This window comes from Emiliania huxleyi (genome assembly GCF_000372725.1).
Source record: "Emiliania huxleyi CCMP1516 unplaced genomic scaffold EMIHUscaffold_26, whole genome shotgun sequence".
Classification (NCBI taxonomy): domain Eukaryota; phylum Haptophyta; order Isochrysidales; family Noelaerhabdaceae; genus Emiliania; species Emiliania huxleyi.
Window position 1 is genome coordinate 432,283 of NW_005200088.1, and position 15,719 is coordinate 448,001.

The 15,719-nt window shown below is 65.8% G+C and overlaps 4 protein-coding genes across 4 annotated transcripts; all 4 read right to left on the reverse strand.

The window, feature by feature from the left end:
• Positions 1–2,944: 2,944 nt before the first annotated feature.
• On the reverse strand, positions 2,945–6,393 carry EMIHUDRAFT_450463 (hypothetical protein; the record flags this gene model as incomplete). Its single annotated transcript, XM_005777524.1, has 8 exons — positions 2,945–4,030; positions 4,104–4,167; positions 4,436–4,522; positions 4,863–5,189; positions 5,300–5,348; positions 5,546–5,685; positions 5,763–5,939; positions 6,268–6,393. The coding sequence occupies 8 exons, from the start codon at positions 6,391–6,393 to the stop codon at positions 3,354–3,356; spliced, it is 1,647 nt and encodes a 548-aa protein (XP_005777581.1). The 3' UTR covers positions 2,945–3,353.
• A 1,667-nt stretch (positions 6,394–8,060) lies between these two features.
• On the reverse strand, positions 8,061–8,912 carry EMIHUDRAFT_206290 (hypothetical protein; the record flags this gene model as incomplete). The annotated part of the gene is made up of 1 exon (XM_005777525.1): positions 8,061–8,912. The coding sequence occupies one exon, from the start codon at positions 8,910–8,912 to the stop codon at positions 8,061–8,063; it is 852 nt and encodes a 283-aa protein (XP_005777582.1).
• A 135-nt stretch (positions 8,913–9,047) lies between these two features.
• Positions 9,048–11,270, reverse strand: EMIHUDRAFT_450464 (hypothetical protein; the record flags this gene model as incomplete). Its single annotated transcript, XM_005777526.1, has 9 exons — positions 9,048–9,423; positions 9,946–10,039; positions 10,090–10,183; positions 10,251–10,325; positions 10,474–10,529; positions 10,642–10,694; positions 10,774–10,830; positions 10,988–11,043; positions 11,085–11,270. Coding segments are annotated over 9 exons (812 nt in total), but the record flags the coding sequence as incomplete, so codon positions are not given.
• A 178-nt stretch (positions 11,271–11,448) lies between these two features.
• Positions 11,449–12,717, reverse strand: EMIHUDRAFT_450465 (hypothetical protein; the record flags this gene model as incomplete). The annotated part of the gene is made up of 5 exons (XM_005777527.1): positions 11,449–11,614; positions 11,814–11,926; positions 11,969–12,068; positions 12,212–12,324; positions 12,565–12,717. 5 exons carry the CDS (start codon positions 12,715–12,717, stop codon positions 11,449–11,451), a joined length of 645 nt encoding a protein of 214 aa, XP_005777584.1.
• Between the last annotated feature and the right edge of the window lie 3,002 nt (positions 12,718–15,719).

A 15,719-nucleotide genomic window follows, 5' to 3' on the forward strand; every position in this document is an offset into this window, starting at 1 on the left:
CTGCTCCAGCTCACCACTCGCCTTCTCTGTCGCTCTCCTGGCCCAGGCCCATCAGTATCAGGTCTGAGCTGTCCCAAACCGCACTTACCTCGGGTCTGCAAGCTCACACCGGCTCGTGATGCCACGGAGAGGGCTCCGAGATTGTCCCCGGTGGACCCCATCCGAGCCGATTGCGAGGGCATTACGGAGGTCATTGTCGGCGCCACCGACCGTGAAATGTCCCGACCCACAGCCCTCATGCACTAGGCTCATGGATGCAGTCATAATATGTAGGCCTTATCTCCCGAAGTTTGGAGCAATAGCCGCAAATAGTACTTTTTGGCACTTCATCGCGACACGTCCAGGTGCCGACAAAGCGGCTTCCCAGCTCACCACCTCGCCTTCTCTGTCGCTCTCCTGGCCCAGGCTCATCAGTATCAAGCCTGAGCCGTCCCAAACCGCACTTATCTTGGGTGATGAAGCTCACTCTGGCTCATACCACGGCTCTGCAGCCTCACACACGCCCGTTTCAGCCACAGACACCGCCGGCACGCACTCCCACTTCACACACGCTCAAGCACAACCCCATCAAAGCACATCCCTGCTCAGAATGGGCAAGGGCTACCACCTGGTGACCCTGGTAGCCTCTGGCTCGCCACTGCACTCGGCTCCTCTGCAGCGGTCTCGGCTCTCGCCACCACAGCACGCCGACGGCAAGCTTTGACGCCCGTCTGGTGGACCTGCTGTGGCCACAGCCGCCCCTGACATGCATCTCGCACCATGACTCGACACCGGGCCCGCTCAGCTTGGTCGTGGCGGCGTGTGTGAAGGATGCGCGGCCGAGCCGCTGGCTGGCGCCGCTTGAGCGTCCGAGATGGCCGCAGCAGAGGCCACGCGTCGCGCCGCCGGCCAAGCCCAGCCTCTCCGCGGTCGAGTTGGTCGAGCTGGCGGGCGGAGAGCCGCCAAGAGGGCAGCAGCGGAGCGGGAGAGGCCGTGCGAGCTTGCGCGAAGAGAGCGCTAGCGCTCTGTTCGATTTCAATAGGCGGCCTACCTTGGCCTTTAAAAATTCCTATTTGTGAAGCCTCTTCTCGACTTTTTTCGCGAGCCACAGGCGCTCCAGCTGCAGGCGCTCGCTGTGAGCCACAGCGCCTCCGGACAGCGTGCCGAGCGCCTGCTACAGGTTTGCCTGCAGCCCAGCCGCACTCGCTGCGGCGGCAGCTAGTCGGTTCGGCCTGGACTCGCGCGCGCCGAGATGGGAACCCAACACACGGCGCGTCGACCCGCCTCCGCTTTTGCAACAAAGTCTGCTTGGCTTGTGCAGGTGATGCCCAGAGCAGCAGAGACGACGCCGGCAGCCTCGGCTCGACCTCGAAGGCGGATCTCGTGGCCAAAAACCTGTGCTCTATTCGTCGGTGGTTCACCGTACACGCCTGTGTAGGAGCGGCTCTCGCGTCGCTCGCGCAGCGCTGGTTGTTGTCGAGACGCTCGCCGGCCTGAGCGGCGCGGTGGCTGCGAACCCCGCGCCCACACTCTTGTTCCTCCTGGGCGGCGAGAGCACCGGCCACCACCTGCTGACCGCCGTCCTCGACCACAGCGCACGCAACAGCCCGAGCAGCGGGCTGTGCCACCTCAACGAGACTGGTTCCCTCTCCGATCAACTATCAATTCTCTGGTCTACTCGAGAGGCTTTCTCGTGGCGGGAGGCAAAGATGAAGGCGCAAGTGTACGTGAATCAGCTCGCGCAGATGAAAGGGCTGTGCCATACGTTTGTGGTGCCTGATTGCGTACACAGCTGCCTATCGTACCCCTTTGGCGGAGGATGGAAAACGTCAAATGACTCGGTGATAGGCAAGGACGCACTGGCACGCCCGGACCTCGCTGTCCTCTGGAACATGACCGCTGCGGCAGGCGTGGAACTCAAGGTGCTTGCCTCGTACCGCAACCCGCTCAGCGCATATCTTGCCCGTCCCAGCAGACATACAGATGCGATGCTGGGTGTGTGGAGGGCAAAGCTCGTGCTCGCATCGAACTCCTACATGCAAAGTGAGCTCGCGAGCATGGCGGCGTTGCACGTCAAATTCTGCGTCGTTAGCTTCGAGTCCCTTTGCGGTGCGAACCGCTCCAACGTCTCGCACCGCATCGCAAGCTTCCTCTCGGTGGGAGCGTCGCTGCTGCAGGCGTCGATGGTCGCCGTCACTCGGCCTTGTGCCCGCCCAAAGTGGCATCCCGGAGATGGCAATGAGGAGGTGGCACGCCTGATGCTGACCGGCGCGGAGGCACGCTGGCCGCTGCTTGCGAGCGGACACGCGACGAGTCGCACAAGCTTGAAATGAATTGATATCATCTCGCGGAAATGATCCGAGGCTTTGCGCACCCCCGGACATCCACTGGCTCGCCGCCGCCTCCCCCATGCGCGCGTGCCTCGCTTAGGCGGGACGCACGCGTGCACCGCCACGCACCCGGCCAACAAAGCCACGATGCCGCCCATAAAGACACGAGGTCCGAGTTGTCATGGGTCAGCGGCGCAATGTAAAAAGCCTACTGCGGTAAATATTAGGTCCTCGGGTGCAACCAGCGGCTCGGTCCGATCAGTAGTCATGTTTGGCACTTCAAATCGACCGGTCTCGAGTAGTGAGGCGCTCGTTATACCCACTTTAACTCCGAAAAACGTGTGGAAAATCGACAGCATTTTTCTGCGGTGCAACCTTGCGCGCGGCGCGGCACCGTTTTTGACCGCCTTATTACACCCAGAGCCCGGATGTTATGTGTATCTCCAGAATGATATACGCGCGCCTATTGGGACGGTTAGTCCCTCAGGATCACGAGATACGCGCCTGAGTGTAATCTCGCGCAATCTCGAGGGGCCCTATACCCGCTACCCCTTGTCGGATCCCTTGGAGCACTTGGAGTGCAGTCAGCAACCGCACATCCAGGGCCCTTGCCTCCCTTTTTCGTAACAGGAACATTTTTTCTTCAATATATTACGTTGTGTCCTGTACTCAAAAGCATGTGCAGTCAACGCTCGAACCACCCTCCTTCCCCTCTTACTCGACTCGGCCCGGCCTTACCTTAAGGTACCTGTCCATGTCCGATTGCCGGGGCCACTCCCCAGCACAGTGCAGCAACGATAGCGCACAGCAGCGGTCCGGCGACAGTAGGAGCCCGGAAGCGACGTAGGCGCCCTTCGCATAGCTCACGAAACGATGCAGCTGCGCCGCTGCAGCCAAAGAAGCCCAGGCACGGCGCAGCTACCGCCGGCGCAGCCACCGCCACGCGGCCACTAGCCCCGGCGAGTTGCGGGGAGAAGGGAGCGCGCTGCTGCGCGATCCAGACGCGAGCTGCGGGCGCGAGATCGGCGCGAGATCGGCGCGAGATCAGCGCGAGATCGAGGTCGGGTCCTCCGAGAACTGGCGGAGCAGCGCGATCGCCGTGGCCATGGCGACCCGCCCCTCGATGCGCAACGCCCACCAGATCAGCAGCCCGACCAGCGCGACACGCATCAGATTCGTGACGACGGCGCCGATAGTTGCGAGCTCCATGCGGTGCGGCAAGTTGGCCTCGATCGCCTTCTCGTACTGGGCGATCAGCTCCGTCGTCGCGTCCCGCCAGCTCGCCTGGGTTACCATAGATTCCCCAAGATTCCCCAAGATTCCCCCAAATCCCCCGAGATCCGCCGAGATCCGCCGAGATCCGCCGAGATTCGCCTTGACAGGCTCCTCGCGCAGCCGCTGCTTCGAGCCGGGCGTGACCGCGGCCGCCAGCGACGAGAGCAGCCCCGCCGCCTCGCCGTGGTTGTACATCCACTCGGCGGGCAGCCTCGCCTCCCACAACTCGTCGAAAACGGAGCAGTGCGGCAGCACGGCCGGGGTGCCGCACGCGAGCGCCTCCAGCACGGTGAGGCCGTACGTCTCCGACGTGCTGCACGTGACGAACGCGTCCGCCGCGCGGTACAGCGGCGGCAGCCGGTCATTCTTCACGTTGCCGGTAAAGGTGACGGGCAGCGCGTGCCGCTCGGCGAACGCCGCGAGCTCTCTCCTCGCCGGGCCGTCGCCTACAAAAAAGAATTACGCGTGGGGCCCCCGATTTCTTTTTTTGAGCTCTCTCCTCGCCGGGCCGTCGCCTACAAAAAAGAATTACGCGTGGGGCCCCCGATTTCTTTTTTGAGCTCTCTCCTCGCCGGGCCGTCGCCTACAAAAAAGAATTACGCGTGGGGCCGCCGATTTCTTTTTTTGAGCTCTCTCCTCGCCGGGCCGTCGCCCGCGATCACCACGTGCAGCCTTCGCCCGCTCGCGAGGAGCACCGGCGACGCGCGCCCCGCCCCGCCGCCTCCCGCCCCGCACCGGCCGCCCTTGCAGCCCGCCTCCTTGGCGGCGGCGAGGGCGGCGGCGCCGTCCCTCTGCTGCAGCAGCGCCTCGAGCAGGTGGTGGGCGTCCTTCTCCGGCGCGAGGCGCTGCACCATCAGGCAGATCGCGTCGCCCGCCGCCGCGCCGCACAGCCGCTCCAAGTCGCGCCTCTCCGCCACCAGCTGCTCCGCAGAGTCCACCTGCGCCGCACGGCTAGTCGATCTCCCCACCTCTCCCCACCTCTCCCCACCTCTCCCCATCTCTCCCCATCTCTCCCCACCTCTAAACACCTCTCCCCATCTCTCCCCACCTCCCCACCTCTCCCCACCTATGCCCCCACCTCTGCCCACCTCTCCCCATCTCTCCCCACCTCTGCCCCTCTCTCCCCATCTCTCCAGCGTGTCTCGTCACGGCAAGTGCTAGACTGTCTCCCCAGATCTCCCCACATCTCCCCAGATCTCCCCACATCTCGTCACAGCATGCTGATGTGCTGCGGTGGCCAGCGCAGACGGCGAGTGCTCTTCATGCATCTTGACGCACCTTGAAGCGCGCGTCGGCGACGCCGGACGGGATGCGCATCCGCATGCAGCCCGGCGCCTTGTGCGGCACGTGCGAGTCGAGGAAGCACAGGGTGGGCGCTGCGTTGACGGAGGCGTGGCGGGCGGCGGGCAGCTTGCAAAAGAGCCAGTACGACAGGTTGCCGAGCCACGAGATGGAGGCGGCGTACTGCTCGATGTAGTACTCCATGTCGACGTGGTGGGAGCAGTAGACGGGGATGCGCCGCCAGTTGCAGACCGGCACGATGGCGGGGCCGATGATGGAGGGGTAGACCAGGTGGACGATGTCCCACTGCTTAGCGCCGAGAGCCTGCGGTGTGAGTACGCCAACCTCAGGGCGGGGGGACGGGAGAGTGTGCGGTGTACTCCGAGCGATGGTTGAGTACGAGGAGCTGCGAATGAGCTGTGAAGACGGCGCACCCGTGCCCTCTCGAGCGCCGCTTGGGAGACAAGAGTGCGTCTTCCGCTTCTACGCTGCGCAAGCCCACGCGAGGCGAAGGCCGGGGAGATGTGGGGAGATGTGGGGAGATGTGGGGAGATGTGGGGCGATATGGCTGAGGGGTTCAACGACCATGCAGGCTGCGTCTTCCGCTTCTACTCTTCGCAAGCCCACGCGAGGCGAAGGCCTACCAGAAAAAAGAAAATCCCGCGTAGGAAAAAAGAAACCCCGCCTCGCAAGCCCACGCGAGGCGGAGGCCGGGATTGTACGCCATGCAGTTGGACGTGTTGAACGGGTTGATGATGGCGGGCATGTTGGGGTGGTCGAAGGAGGTGAGCCGCTGCCGGTGCAGGTTGGTCGAGTAGACCTGCACCTCGTGCCCCGCCTGGCGCCACGCGCGGAACGCGTGTGCGGCCGACTCCGGTGTGTGGCTGTCGTTGCTACTGCAGTGCGCGCCTGGCGCATGTGCGTGATGTAGTGCGAGAAGCGGATGGCGATGCCGTGCGTCTGCGGCGGGGTGTAGTCGGTGATGATGAGGATGCGCAGGTTCGTCTTCTTCTCGTACGACGACGTCGTGTTGAGCATCCGCGCGCAGTTGCGCAGAAACTGGGCGACCACAATCTGCAGCCGAGGCCGGGTGGGTGGCGGTGAGAAAGAGTGAGGCGGCGCCGGCGCAGGCGAGGGAGGAGGCGCGCGCCGCCGATGGACCGCGGTTGTGGCGGGGAGGGAGGGAGGGCGGCGCAGGCGCGCAGGTGCGATGGAGCGAGAGGGCGAGAGGCATGCCGGACAGCGGCGGCGGCGGGCGGCGGCGGCGGCGGCGGCGGCGGCTGCTTTGACCGGTCAGCGCTGATATGTGCGGGGCTGCGGCTGTGAAGATAGACGCCGGCGGCGGTGCGGTGCGCGCCGTGAAGAAGGAGAGCGCGGCGCGAGGGAAGTAGATGAGCATCACGAGCGGGAGCTGGCCGAGCGAGCGGAAGGTGCGCCAGTGCTGGGAGAGGCGGTGGCGGAGGCTCTGAGAGGTTGCGTCGTCGAGGGCCTCGACCTCGCTGTCCGACGGGCTGCGCGGGAAGCTCATGAGGAGCCTCGGCGTCAGCGAGGACCGGGTGCGGAATCCCCCAAGTCGCAGAAAAAGAATTTTACGAAAAAGGCATTTTTCGAAGTTTTTTTCTCACTCTCGCCCCCATTTCATGGCCTCCCACCGCATCGGCGCGCGCGTCGCGGGCCTCTCCCCAGCGCAGCTGTGCGCCATCATCGAGGCGCAGGCGGGCGCGAGCGCCGCCGCGCTGCGCGTGGCGGAGGAGCACGCCGCACGGCTCGTGGAGCAGCCCGAGTGGGTCCTCTCCGAGGTGCTTCTCTCGCCGGACCTCGCCCCGCACATCCTCGCCCAGCTGCCGGCCAAGGAGCACGCCGTCAAGGGGACGTGCCGCGCGTGGCGCCGCGGCTGGAAGGAGACGCTGAAGAAGCGCGAGAGGCCGCGCATGCTCGTGATCGGCGGCCAAGGCAGCGACTACGAGTTTGTCAACTCGCTGGAGCGGTACGACCCGTCAACGAATGAGTGGGAGGGAGAGGCTGTGGCGCCGATGCCGACGGCACGAAGGTATGTCGGCATGGCGGTGCTCGATGGCAAGCTCTACGCGGCGGGCGGCGATGACGTGGCTGACGGCGCAACTTCCAACCTGGTGGAGCGGTACGATCCGGCGACGAACGCGTGGGAAGCGGTGACGCCGCTGGCAGATGCGCGGTATGCTCACGGCATGGCGGTGCTCGACGGCAAGCTGTATTCGGTGGGCGGACAGGATACCAATTACCACGCCCTCAATTCAGTCGAGCGGTACGACCCTGCGGTGGGCGCGTGGGAGGAGGTGGCGCCGATGACGACAGCGCGGGAGTCTCACGCCGTGGCGGCGCTCGACGGCAAGCTGTACGCTGTGGGAGGCCACAACCACGACGACGGCTCCCTCAGCTCGGTGGAGCGGTACGACCCGTGGACGGATGCGTGGGAGGCGGTGGCGCCGATGGCGACGGCACGGGACTCTCACGCCACGGTTGTGGTCGACGGCAAGCTGTACGCGGTGGGAGGCTGCAACGACGACGACGGCTTCCTCAGCTCAGTCGAGCGGTACGACCCGGCGACGAACGCGTGGGAGGCGGTGGCGCCGATCGTGACGGCTCGGTGTAATTTTGCCATGGCGGTGCTCGACGGCAAGCTGCATGCGGTGGGCGGGTACAACGGTGACGATCGGCGAGAGGAACCGCTCAGCTCGGTCGAGCGGTACGACCCGGCAGTGGGCGCGTGGGAGGCGGTGGCTCCGATGGCGGCGGTGCGGATTAAGGCTTTCGCTGTCTTTATGTAGTCGCCGTTGTGTGCGTGCTATAGTCGTACGGGGTGTGGAGGGTGAGTTGAGGTAAGGTAAGGTAAGGTAAACGTCTCCACACACACAAAGTGGTGGGGCAAGGGGGGGCGACCCTCGCATCTCCACGCCCGGACACGGGCAGGAGCCCCACGGCATTCAAAGTGCAAGCACCGGCCCGGTGCCGTGGGTGAGCAACCTGCACCCCACTCCTACTCCTATAACACAACCCCCACAGCGTGGTCGTCTACGTGTTCAGAAACACAGCGAGGCGAGGGTGAAGGGGTAGTACCCGGGGTAAGGGGCTGTGTGGGGCTATCTGTGACTACTCCATCTAGCCTGGGGGGTAGCAGGAGGGGGGGGGCAGAGGGTAAGATATGGGTGAGGCCAGCTACAAGTCGGACGCCCTCCCGTCGTCGTCGGAATACTCCTCGGAGCGGTCGGCGTCCTCGTCGTCGTCCTCGGTCTGCATTGCCTCGCCAGCCGTGAACCTGAACACGGCGTCGGCCGGCGCCGAGGCGCCGGCGGCCGTCATCAGGTGCATGACCATGCGGTCGCGGCATGCCGCATCAATCTTGCCGCGCCCGGCCAGCTCGTTCGCGAGCCAGTCCGGGGCGACCGTCGTCGCCACGGTCCCCTGGGGAACTGTGGCGTACACCTTGCTGGGGCCGCGTCGATACCCGTCGTCCCTCTCCGGGGGCAGCGAGTATTCGACTCCTATATTGGACCCGGCCTGGCTGCGCGCCTGCGCAGCTGCAGACCGCAGCCCGGCCATCACGTACTCGATGTTCTCGCGCAGCTGCGCGCGCGGGCGCTCCGCGTTCTCGGCCTCGTTCGCGGCGCGCTCGCCAGCCTCCTTCGCCCGGCGCTCCTTCTGCCGGATCTTCTTGGCCTTGCGTGACGCGGTTCGAGCCGCAAGCTGCTCATCAGTGAGCTCCTTCTTCTTCGGCGCGGTGCGCTCGATGTACGAGCGCTCCGCCACCTTCACCGACTCGCGGTCGCCCGCGGCCTTCTCGTGCTTCAGGTCGACCTCGATGGTCTCGTAGCCAGGCCTTATCAGCCTGACACACGACGCACCGAACAACCGTGCGACACCCACCGCGTCCTCCAGTTGCGCGCGATCGGAGCGATTCCAGGGTCCGCTGCGCATCCCCGGCAGTACGACGGTGGCCGGCGCTTGCGCGCCAGCCCCGTCCGCCACCGGGTCCGCGGCCGCGGTCCCTGTCATAGCTACGCGCGCCATGGATCGGCGGTTACACTTAAGCTGTCTTGTTGACCAGGGGTTGTGCGCTGGGCCCTCCTGCTCGGCTCCAGCGAGTAGACAAGTGTTGTCATCAACAGAGTAGAAGAATTGACCTCGGGGCCGATGTGACCAAGCGCTGGTAGCGTGGTTTTACCTCACACCCATGGTCTCACAGTGTGCCGGCAGTCGCCGAGCAGTGTCGCTCACACAAGCCGCAGCACAAGTGACTGAGGGCCAGTGAGGGCGAGCCCATCGCTGTCACGGCTGTGGCAGCCGCACAGTAGGCTGTGCCAACTGTGCAGAGTGTGTGAGCAGCAGAGGAGCTGCTCTCCAGGCTTCTGTCGCAAAGAGCTGCATGCGGGCCACCGACTCATCTCAACTCCGGCTGTAGAACCACTGGTCTCCGCCGGTGCAGCGCGCGTACGAGTAGATGCACTCTCGCGCGTCGCGGCGGCGCTGCGTGATGGCCTCCTTGGTGCACTCCTCGGTGAAGTCGCAGCAGAGGCCGTACCTGTTCACAGCCGCCGCCGGGCCGCTGTGAGAGGGGCGGCGTTCGCGGCGGAGCGGCAGTGCGCCACTGTCCGCAGTTCGCTGCGCCGGGGAGGGTGACGGGGATGGGGGCGACGGGGGCGGGGGCGACGGGGGAGGTGGCGAGGGCGGTGGCGAGGGAGGTGGTGGCGAGGGAGGTGGCGACGGGGGAGGTGGCGACGGGGGAGGTGGCGACGGGGGAGGTGGCGAGGGTGGCGGTGGCGAGGGAGGTGGCGACGGGGGAGGTGGCGACGGGGGAGGTGGCGAGGGTGGCGGTGGCGAGGGAGGTGGCGACGGGGGAGGTGGCGAGGGAGGTGGCGACGGGGGAGGTGGCGACGGGGGAGGTGGCGAGGGAGGTGGCGACGGGGGAGGTGGCGAGGGAGGTGGCGACGGGGGAGGTGGCGACGGGGGAGGTGGCGAGGGTGGCGGTGGCGAGGGAGGTGGCGACGGGGGAGGTGGCGAGGGAGGTGGCGACGGGGGAGGTGGCGAGGGAGGCGTGGCGCACCCGTCGACCGAGATGAAGGGCGGCAGCTGCGAGGTCGAGCTCGCGCCGACCATCTTGTCGTAGACGATGCGGGACACGTGCGAGCCCATGTTGCCTGCCCGCAGCAGCGCGGTGTGAAGAGACGCCGTCCGCAGCGGGCGGGACACGTGCGAGGGGTGTTGTTGCCGACGAGCATGTCGGCGCGCGAGAGCAGCTCGATGGCGGCGGCGATGGAGAAGGGGACGTGCTCGTCCACGTCCTGATCTCGGGTAATCTCGGGTAATCTCGGGTAATCTCGGGATGGAGAAGGGGACGTGCTCGTCCACGTCCTGGCGGAACTCCATCCACCCGCGCTTCTGGAACTGGCCGCGAGGGAAGTCGAGCAAGACAAAGTTGAGCTCCTGCCCGCGGCGCGGACGTGTGAACAGAGGCCGCCCGCCTCCACCCTCGCCACCCGTCGGCAGAGGCGGCGGGGAGGGAGGGAGGGAGGTGGCGGGCAGGAGGGAGGGAGGGAGGGAGGGAGGGTCGGCGCTCCTTCTCCGCCTCCACCTCCCTCATAACTGTGCCGTCGTGGTCGTCCGTCGCGAGCAGCACGGTGCGCACGCCTGCTGTGAACGGCGTCTCTTCACAGCGCGCTACCGTGAAGAGGCGACGCGGGCTCACGGCGGTGCGCGCGCCGTAACGCCGCTGCATCTCGCCCAGCGCCGCGCGGTACACCTTTCGGGCGGGCGTCGGTCGAAGTCTTCGGCGAGTGGAGTCTGCTCACGTCCCTGGCCCGACCGAGTGTGCTGCGCGGCGCGTGCCCCCGCCCGAGGTCGGTTTGGTCTCACCTTCCACGAGTAGCACCACCGGTAGTTGACTCGTTCGAGCTTCCCCTTCTTCTCGTCGAGCGCAAACATCGCGTTCCTGCCGCACGGACGGCCTCGTCGCGTACGCGCAGTGTGGCGCACAGTGCGGCGAGCTTGACCTTGGACAGAGCTTGACCTCGCCCCCGTCATCAAGAGTGTACCCTCTCGAGCTGGACGTGGGCACCGATCTGGCTTGCGCTTCTAGGATGGCGTACCACGGCCCGGGCTCGTCCCGCCGCCGGTCGCACGAGTCGCCGTGTCGCACGTGCGCCTGCTCACACCCCCAGAGGTGTGAACAGGCGCTCTTCACACCCTCGAATCGCCGTGTCGCTCGCGCGCCGCGGCGAGCGGCGTCGCAGCCTCCAGCGCGGTGCCGCCACAGTACGGCCCCGGCACGTGGCACACCACCTTGAGGTGCTGGTCCATGTACGCCACCAGCGGCTCGGAGGGCGTCATGAAGACCTCCGAGACGGCAGACGCGACCAGATATTGCACCATCGACGCCGCGTCGGCACTTCCATTCCGCGAGGAATTGTACAGCTCCGCCGCTGCCGCCGCGAGCGGCGACTCTGCCGGCGGCGCCACCCCGCCGCCCCGCCTCCGCTGGTGCGGGAAGCGCTGCCACAGGCAGTGCCAGCCCGTGCCTGTTCACAGGCAGAGGTGTGGGAGACGCCGTTCACGGCGCTGCCACAGGCATTGCCAGCGCGACGCCCAGATCGCCGCAGCGGCGGCTGTTGCGCAGCGGAGAGGAGATGGTGTTGGGGCCGCCGTAGTCGAGGACGTTCCAGCGGAAGCCGGGCTGCGGCAGAGGGACATACCTCTCCCCCGGCACCATCGGCTGCCTGAGGAGCGAGAGTGCCCGAGCTTTCCCGAGATGGCTCGAGGCTGCCCGAGCATGCGCGAGAGTGGCACCCTCGGCTGCCTGAGACGCGGCTTTGCGCGCGGGGGGAGGGTGAGGTGGAAGTAGTTGACCATCGCGAGCTGGTGCACCTACCAGCTCTTCATGACTGACCATCGGGCACCACCCATCAACAGCAGTACCTGGTCGACGCGAGCGTGTGCGCCATCTTTCCGATCGTGCGTGGCGGTGTGGCGGCGATGCGGAACGGCTGCTCGTCCCACTCGGCCAACCAATGCTCCGCCGTCATGCGGGCCTGTTCACAGCAGGAGGTGTGAAGAGACGCGTCCTCCGCCACCAGCCCGCGCTCCGCCGTCATGCGCGCCGCGAGGGCCGTGAAGAAGCCTCGCTGGCACTGCGTCGCCGCGCCACGGACAGACCTCCACTCCGACAGCCACCTGCCAAATGAATGAAGCAGCTCAACTGATGGAGGAGCTGACCCTGCTCCGCCTCGGTCCTCCACTCGTATGCAGCCACCTGTCAATGCATCAATCGTTCCTTCATACTTCGTCTCCGCGCGCCCCTCCACTCAAACAGCCACCTGCTCCCCTCGGGCAGGAAGCGGTCCTGCAGGTCCCACTGCACGTCGCATGCGAAGCCGGCGCGGCCGCCAGGGCAGGGGCGACGCCACAGCCTGAGGATCGGCACGTCCGCCTCGGTGCACGTGGCCAGGGCCGCCGCCTCCGCCGCTTCGCGAGCTGCGGACGCCGCTGCGGACGCTGCGGCTGAGCCGATGGCGGCAGAGGAGGCGGTGGCGGCGGCGGAGGAGCCGGCGCTGCTTCGGTTCGCCGCCGGCGCGAGCCGACGGAGCTGCTCGAGCTGCGCCGCCGCCTCGTCGTGCTGCTGCTGGAGGGCACGCGAGAGTGCCCTGACCTCCGAGGAGAGAGCTCTCACCGCGGCGGGCGACGCCGCCAGCGCCTGCGGCGCGGCCGCCTGGCGAGTCTCGACGGGCTGCTGCTGAACGAGCGCGAGGCCCAGTAGGAGCGCGGCCGTCGCGATGCCGACGAGGAGAGCCACGAGGTTGTGCGTGAGGAGCGGGCGCGCCATGTGTGACAGCACGGCCGCGAAACAGAGCGAAGAAAAGTAAACTAGCGCGTTAGGGTGCTGCTGTTTCGGCAGACGGCATACGGCCTAGGGCTCGGCTGGGCGCGCACGCGCACGCGCGCGCGTCGCGCGCCACGCGTCGCTCCGCGAGGGCGCGCGCCAACCGCGATTCGAACCGGGGCCAAAAGGCGCCTGGAGCGACCGCGGTCCGGTCGCGCCACCGCGGCTGCGGGGCTGATAGAGCAGGCCGGCTGCGGCTCCTAATGTACCTCCACTTTTGGGTGGCGGTCGCGCGCTGCCGACGGCGCTCGTGGCGTTCAGGGCGGCTCCACACGCACACACACACACACACACACACACACACACACACACACACACACACACACACACACACACACACACACACACACACACACACACACATGCACAGACACACAGCCCCTTCCCCTCCCCCCTCAAGGGCGAGGACACGCACAGGCCGCACCTCTAGTGAGGCCCGCATAGTATGTGGGAGACTCGTGCCGCCGCCCCTGCCACCCCTGTGTCAGTGTGCATGTGCGAGAGACTGCCAGCGACAAGCTGGAGGCAGGTCGCTAGACTGAGATGAGACCGCCAGTGGATGTGGGAGTCCACCGCGCACCGCGCTGCGAGCCTGTCGTGTCCCTTGTCAGGAGCAGGAGAGCCCCACCTGTCCCCCTGATCGTCCTTCCAAAATCCTGCTCGTGCAGGTGGGGACCTTGTCCTCGTCCCATCCCTCGTTTGGCGTGTCTGTTTTCTTTCTTTCTTTCTTTCTGTTTCGCCTTCCCATCAATCAATCAATGCTGCTGCTCGTGCGTGTCGTCATCATCTGTCCCGCGTCCACCCATACCGCGTTGGTGTCCAGTCCGAGCCTGACTGTTGTTCATCTTTCTACATACATACATGCTGCTCGAGTAAGGTGAGGTAAGGAACTTCCCCAACACGAAGTGGTGGGGCGGGGGGGGGGGGGGGGGGGGGCTTGGCTCGGCGCTTCCCGACCAGGGCCCCGTGGCGCGGCCAGCGTCAACAGGCTGCAGGCTCTCCCTCCCGCTCCCAGCGGTGCAGCTGCGAGGCAGCAGCAGCGCCGTGGTCGCGCAGCGGCCAGCGCTAACGGGCCTTGTGTTAGGCAAACTTCGCTCACCGTCACTTGATCTTGTGTCTCACGCCTGTTCCACCTGTATGATCTCGACATCGAGTTGCAATTCGTTGCGTGTATCATTATGTTCATGCCTCAATGTTGGTGAGATTTACAGATTACACGGAGCCGCGATTCTGTGGCGAACGCACACCCGGCACACACACGCGCCCCCGCGTGCAGGGCGATTCGCCGCAGCGCTGCGCGCCTGTCCGGACGGCGGGCGCGGCTGCGTCGTCGGCATCGTCAACAGGCGTCGCTCCATGCGCCGGCGAGCGAGTCTGTGGCTCTCGCTGGTCGAGTCCTCTATACCCTATAGGCGGCTGTGCGAGGCCGACGGGTGGCGCGTCGCCGCGCCACCGCTGCAGGGGCCCACGCCCGAGGAGAGCGCGCGGGTGGGGGTGGCGCGTTTCTACCGTCTCGTCGCACCACCGGGCACAGGCGTTTCGTAGGAGGGAGGGGTTAGTGCCTTGCGTGCTGGCTCGAACTACAACTATCGTCCTCTCCTCGGCGCGGCGATTGTGTGATACCAAAAAAACATTTCTTATTGAGGGCTATAGCTCAATAAAAAGCACCAACGAGGACCCTCGAGACCTCGATGGGACAGCTGAAGTTAGCCCCCGCCAGGTTCCACAAGGGCGACGCTGTTGCGACGCTGTTTGCCGAGCGCCGCTGTCAAGGCCGCAGCTCGATCAATGGAGACCCCGCCAGCCGCGAAGCCGTGGGTTCGCAAGCGCGTGACGCTACTAGTACTATGCGTGCTGGCTATGGGTGCTGTCGGGATGCTCGCAACGCTTCGTTGGCCGAGCGCTCTGCAAGATGCGGACCTTCAAGACCCTTGCGAGCGGCTGGGTGTGGGGTGCCCACCAGCCACGAGCAGGTGCCACGATGGCTACTCGGGTCCCCACTGCCAGATGGAAGCGCCATGGCTTGTCCTTGCGTACGGCTTTGACGTCGACCCAGACGTGCCGTATTTCATCCGCAAGACGTCAAAGCTCTTCAGCATTTCGTCGGACGACGTGGATCTCGCGCCCGAAATGTACGCCGACGGCAAGATTGTCTACTCCACATCTGAAAAGACCGTCGCCGAACACATGGCAGCAAAGATGGGTGTGGCCGGCTACTATGGCGCATTCTCTGCGGCGGCAAGCATGGCTGTGTCTTCTAGCGCAGAATCTTCCATCAAAACCGTCCGGCAAGACTCACTCGTGCGATTCAACCAGCAACGTGCTATGACCGCAGGCGCATTCCGCACGCAGCCGCACACGAAACTCGACCAATCGCTCAAGGCCTACATCGAAGGTGTGCCTCTTTCTAGCGTGCAGGACATCGCAGAGACACTCGGCAGCTTCTACGCGCGATCTGCCAACCTTGGCGGTGTAGTGCAAAAGACATACACGATGCAGGCGACAGCAGACGACAATCAGGTCAGTGTCGAAGCGGCGCTCAGAGCAGGACGAGGCAACTGGTTCATCGGAGGCGAGGGATCGTTCACCGACAGCCATACGAAGCGCACGGATGTTGAAGGAGCGCTGATGACGACAAGCTTCCACGCCGAGGGCGGGGACACCAAGCTTTGGCTCGCAGTGGATGGGCGTGGAACTAACTTCGAGGAGGTGCGGCGGCGATGGGCGGCGAGCTTCGCTGCGGACGGCCACGACCTCTACCCGTGGGGGCTAGACCTGCGCCCCATCTGGGAGGTGGTGGAGCGGATCGATGCCGCAAAGGGGCAGGCGCTTAGAGAGCACCTCACGATGAAGTGGGAGCGCCAGGCGCGTGCGTTCAGACCGGTGAACTTCTACACGCCCATCCCCAGGGCGGTTGAGCTCACGGGCGCAAGGAAGCGGAGCTG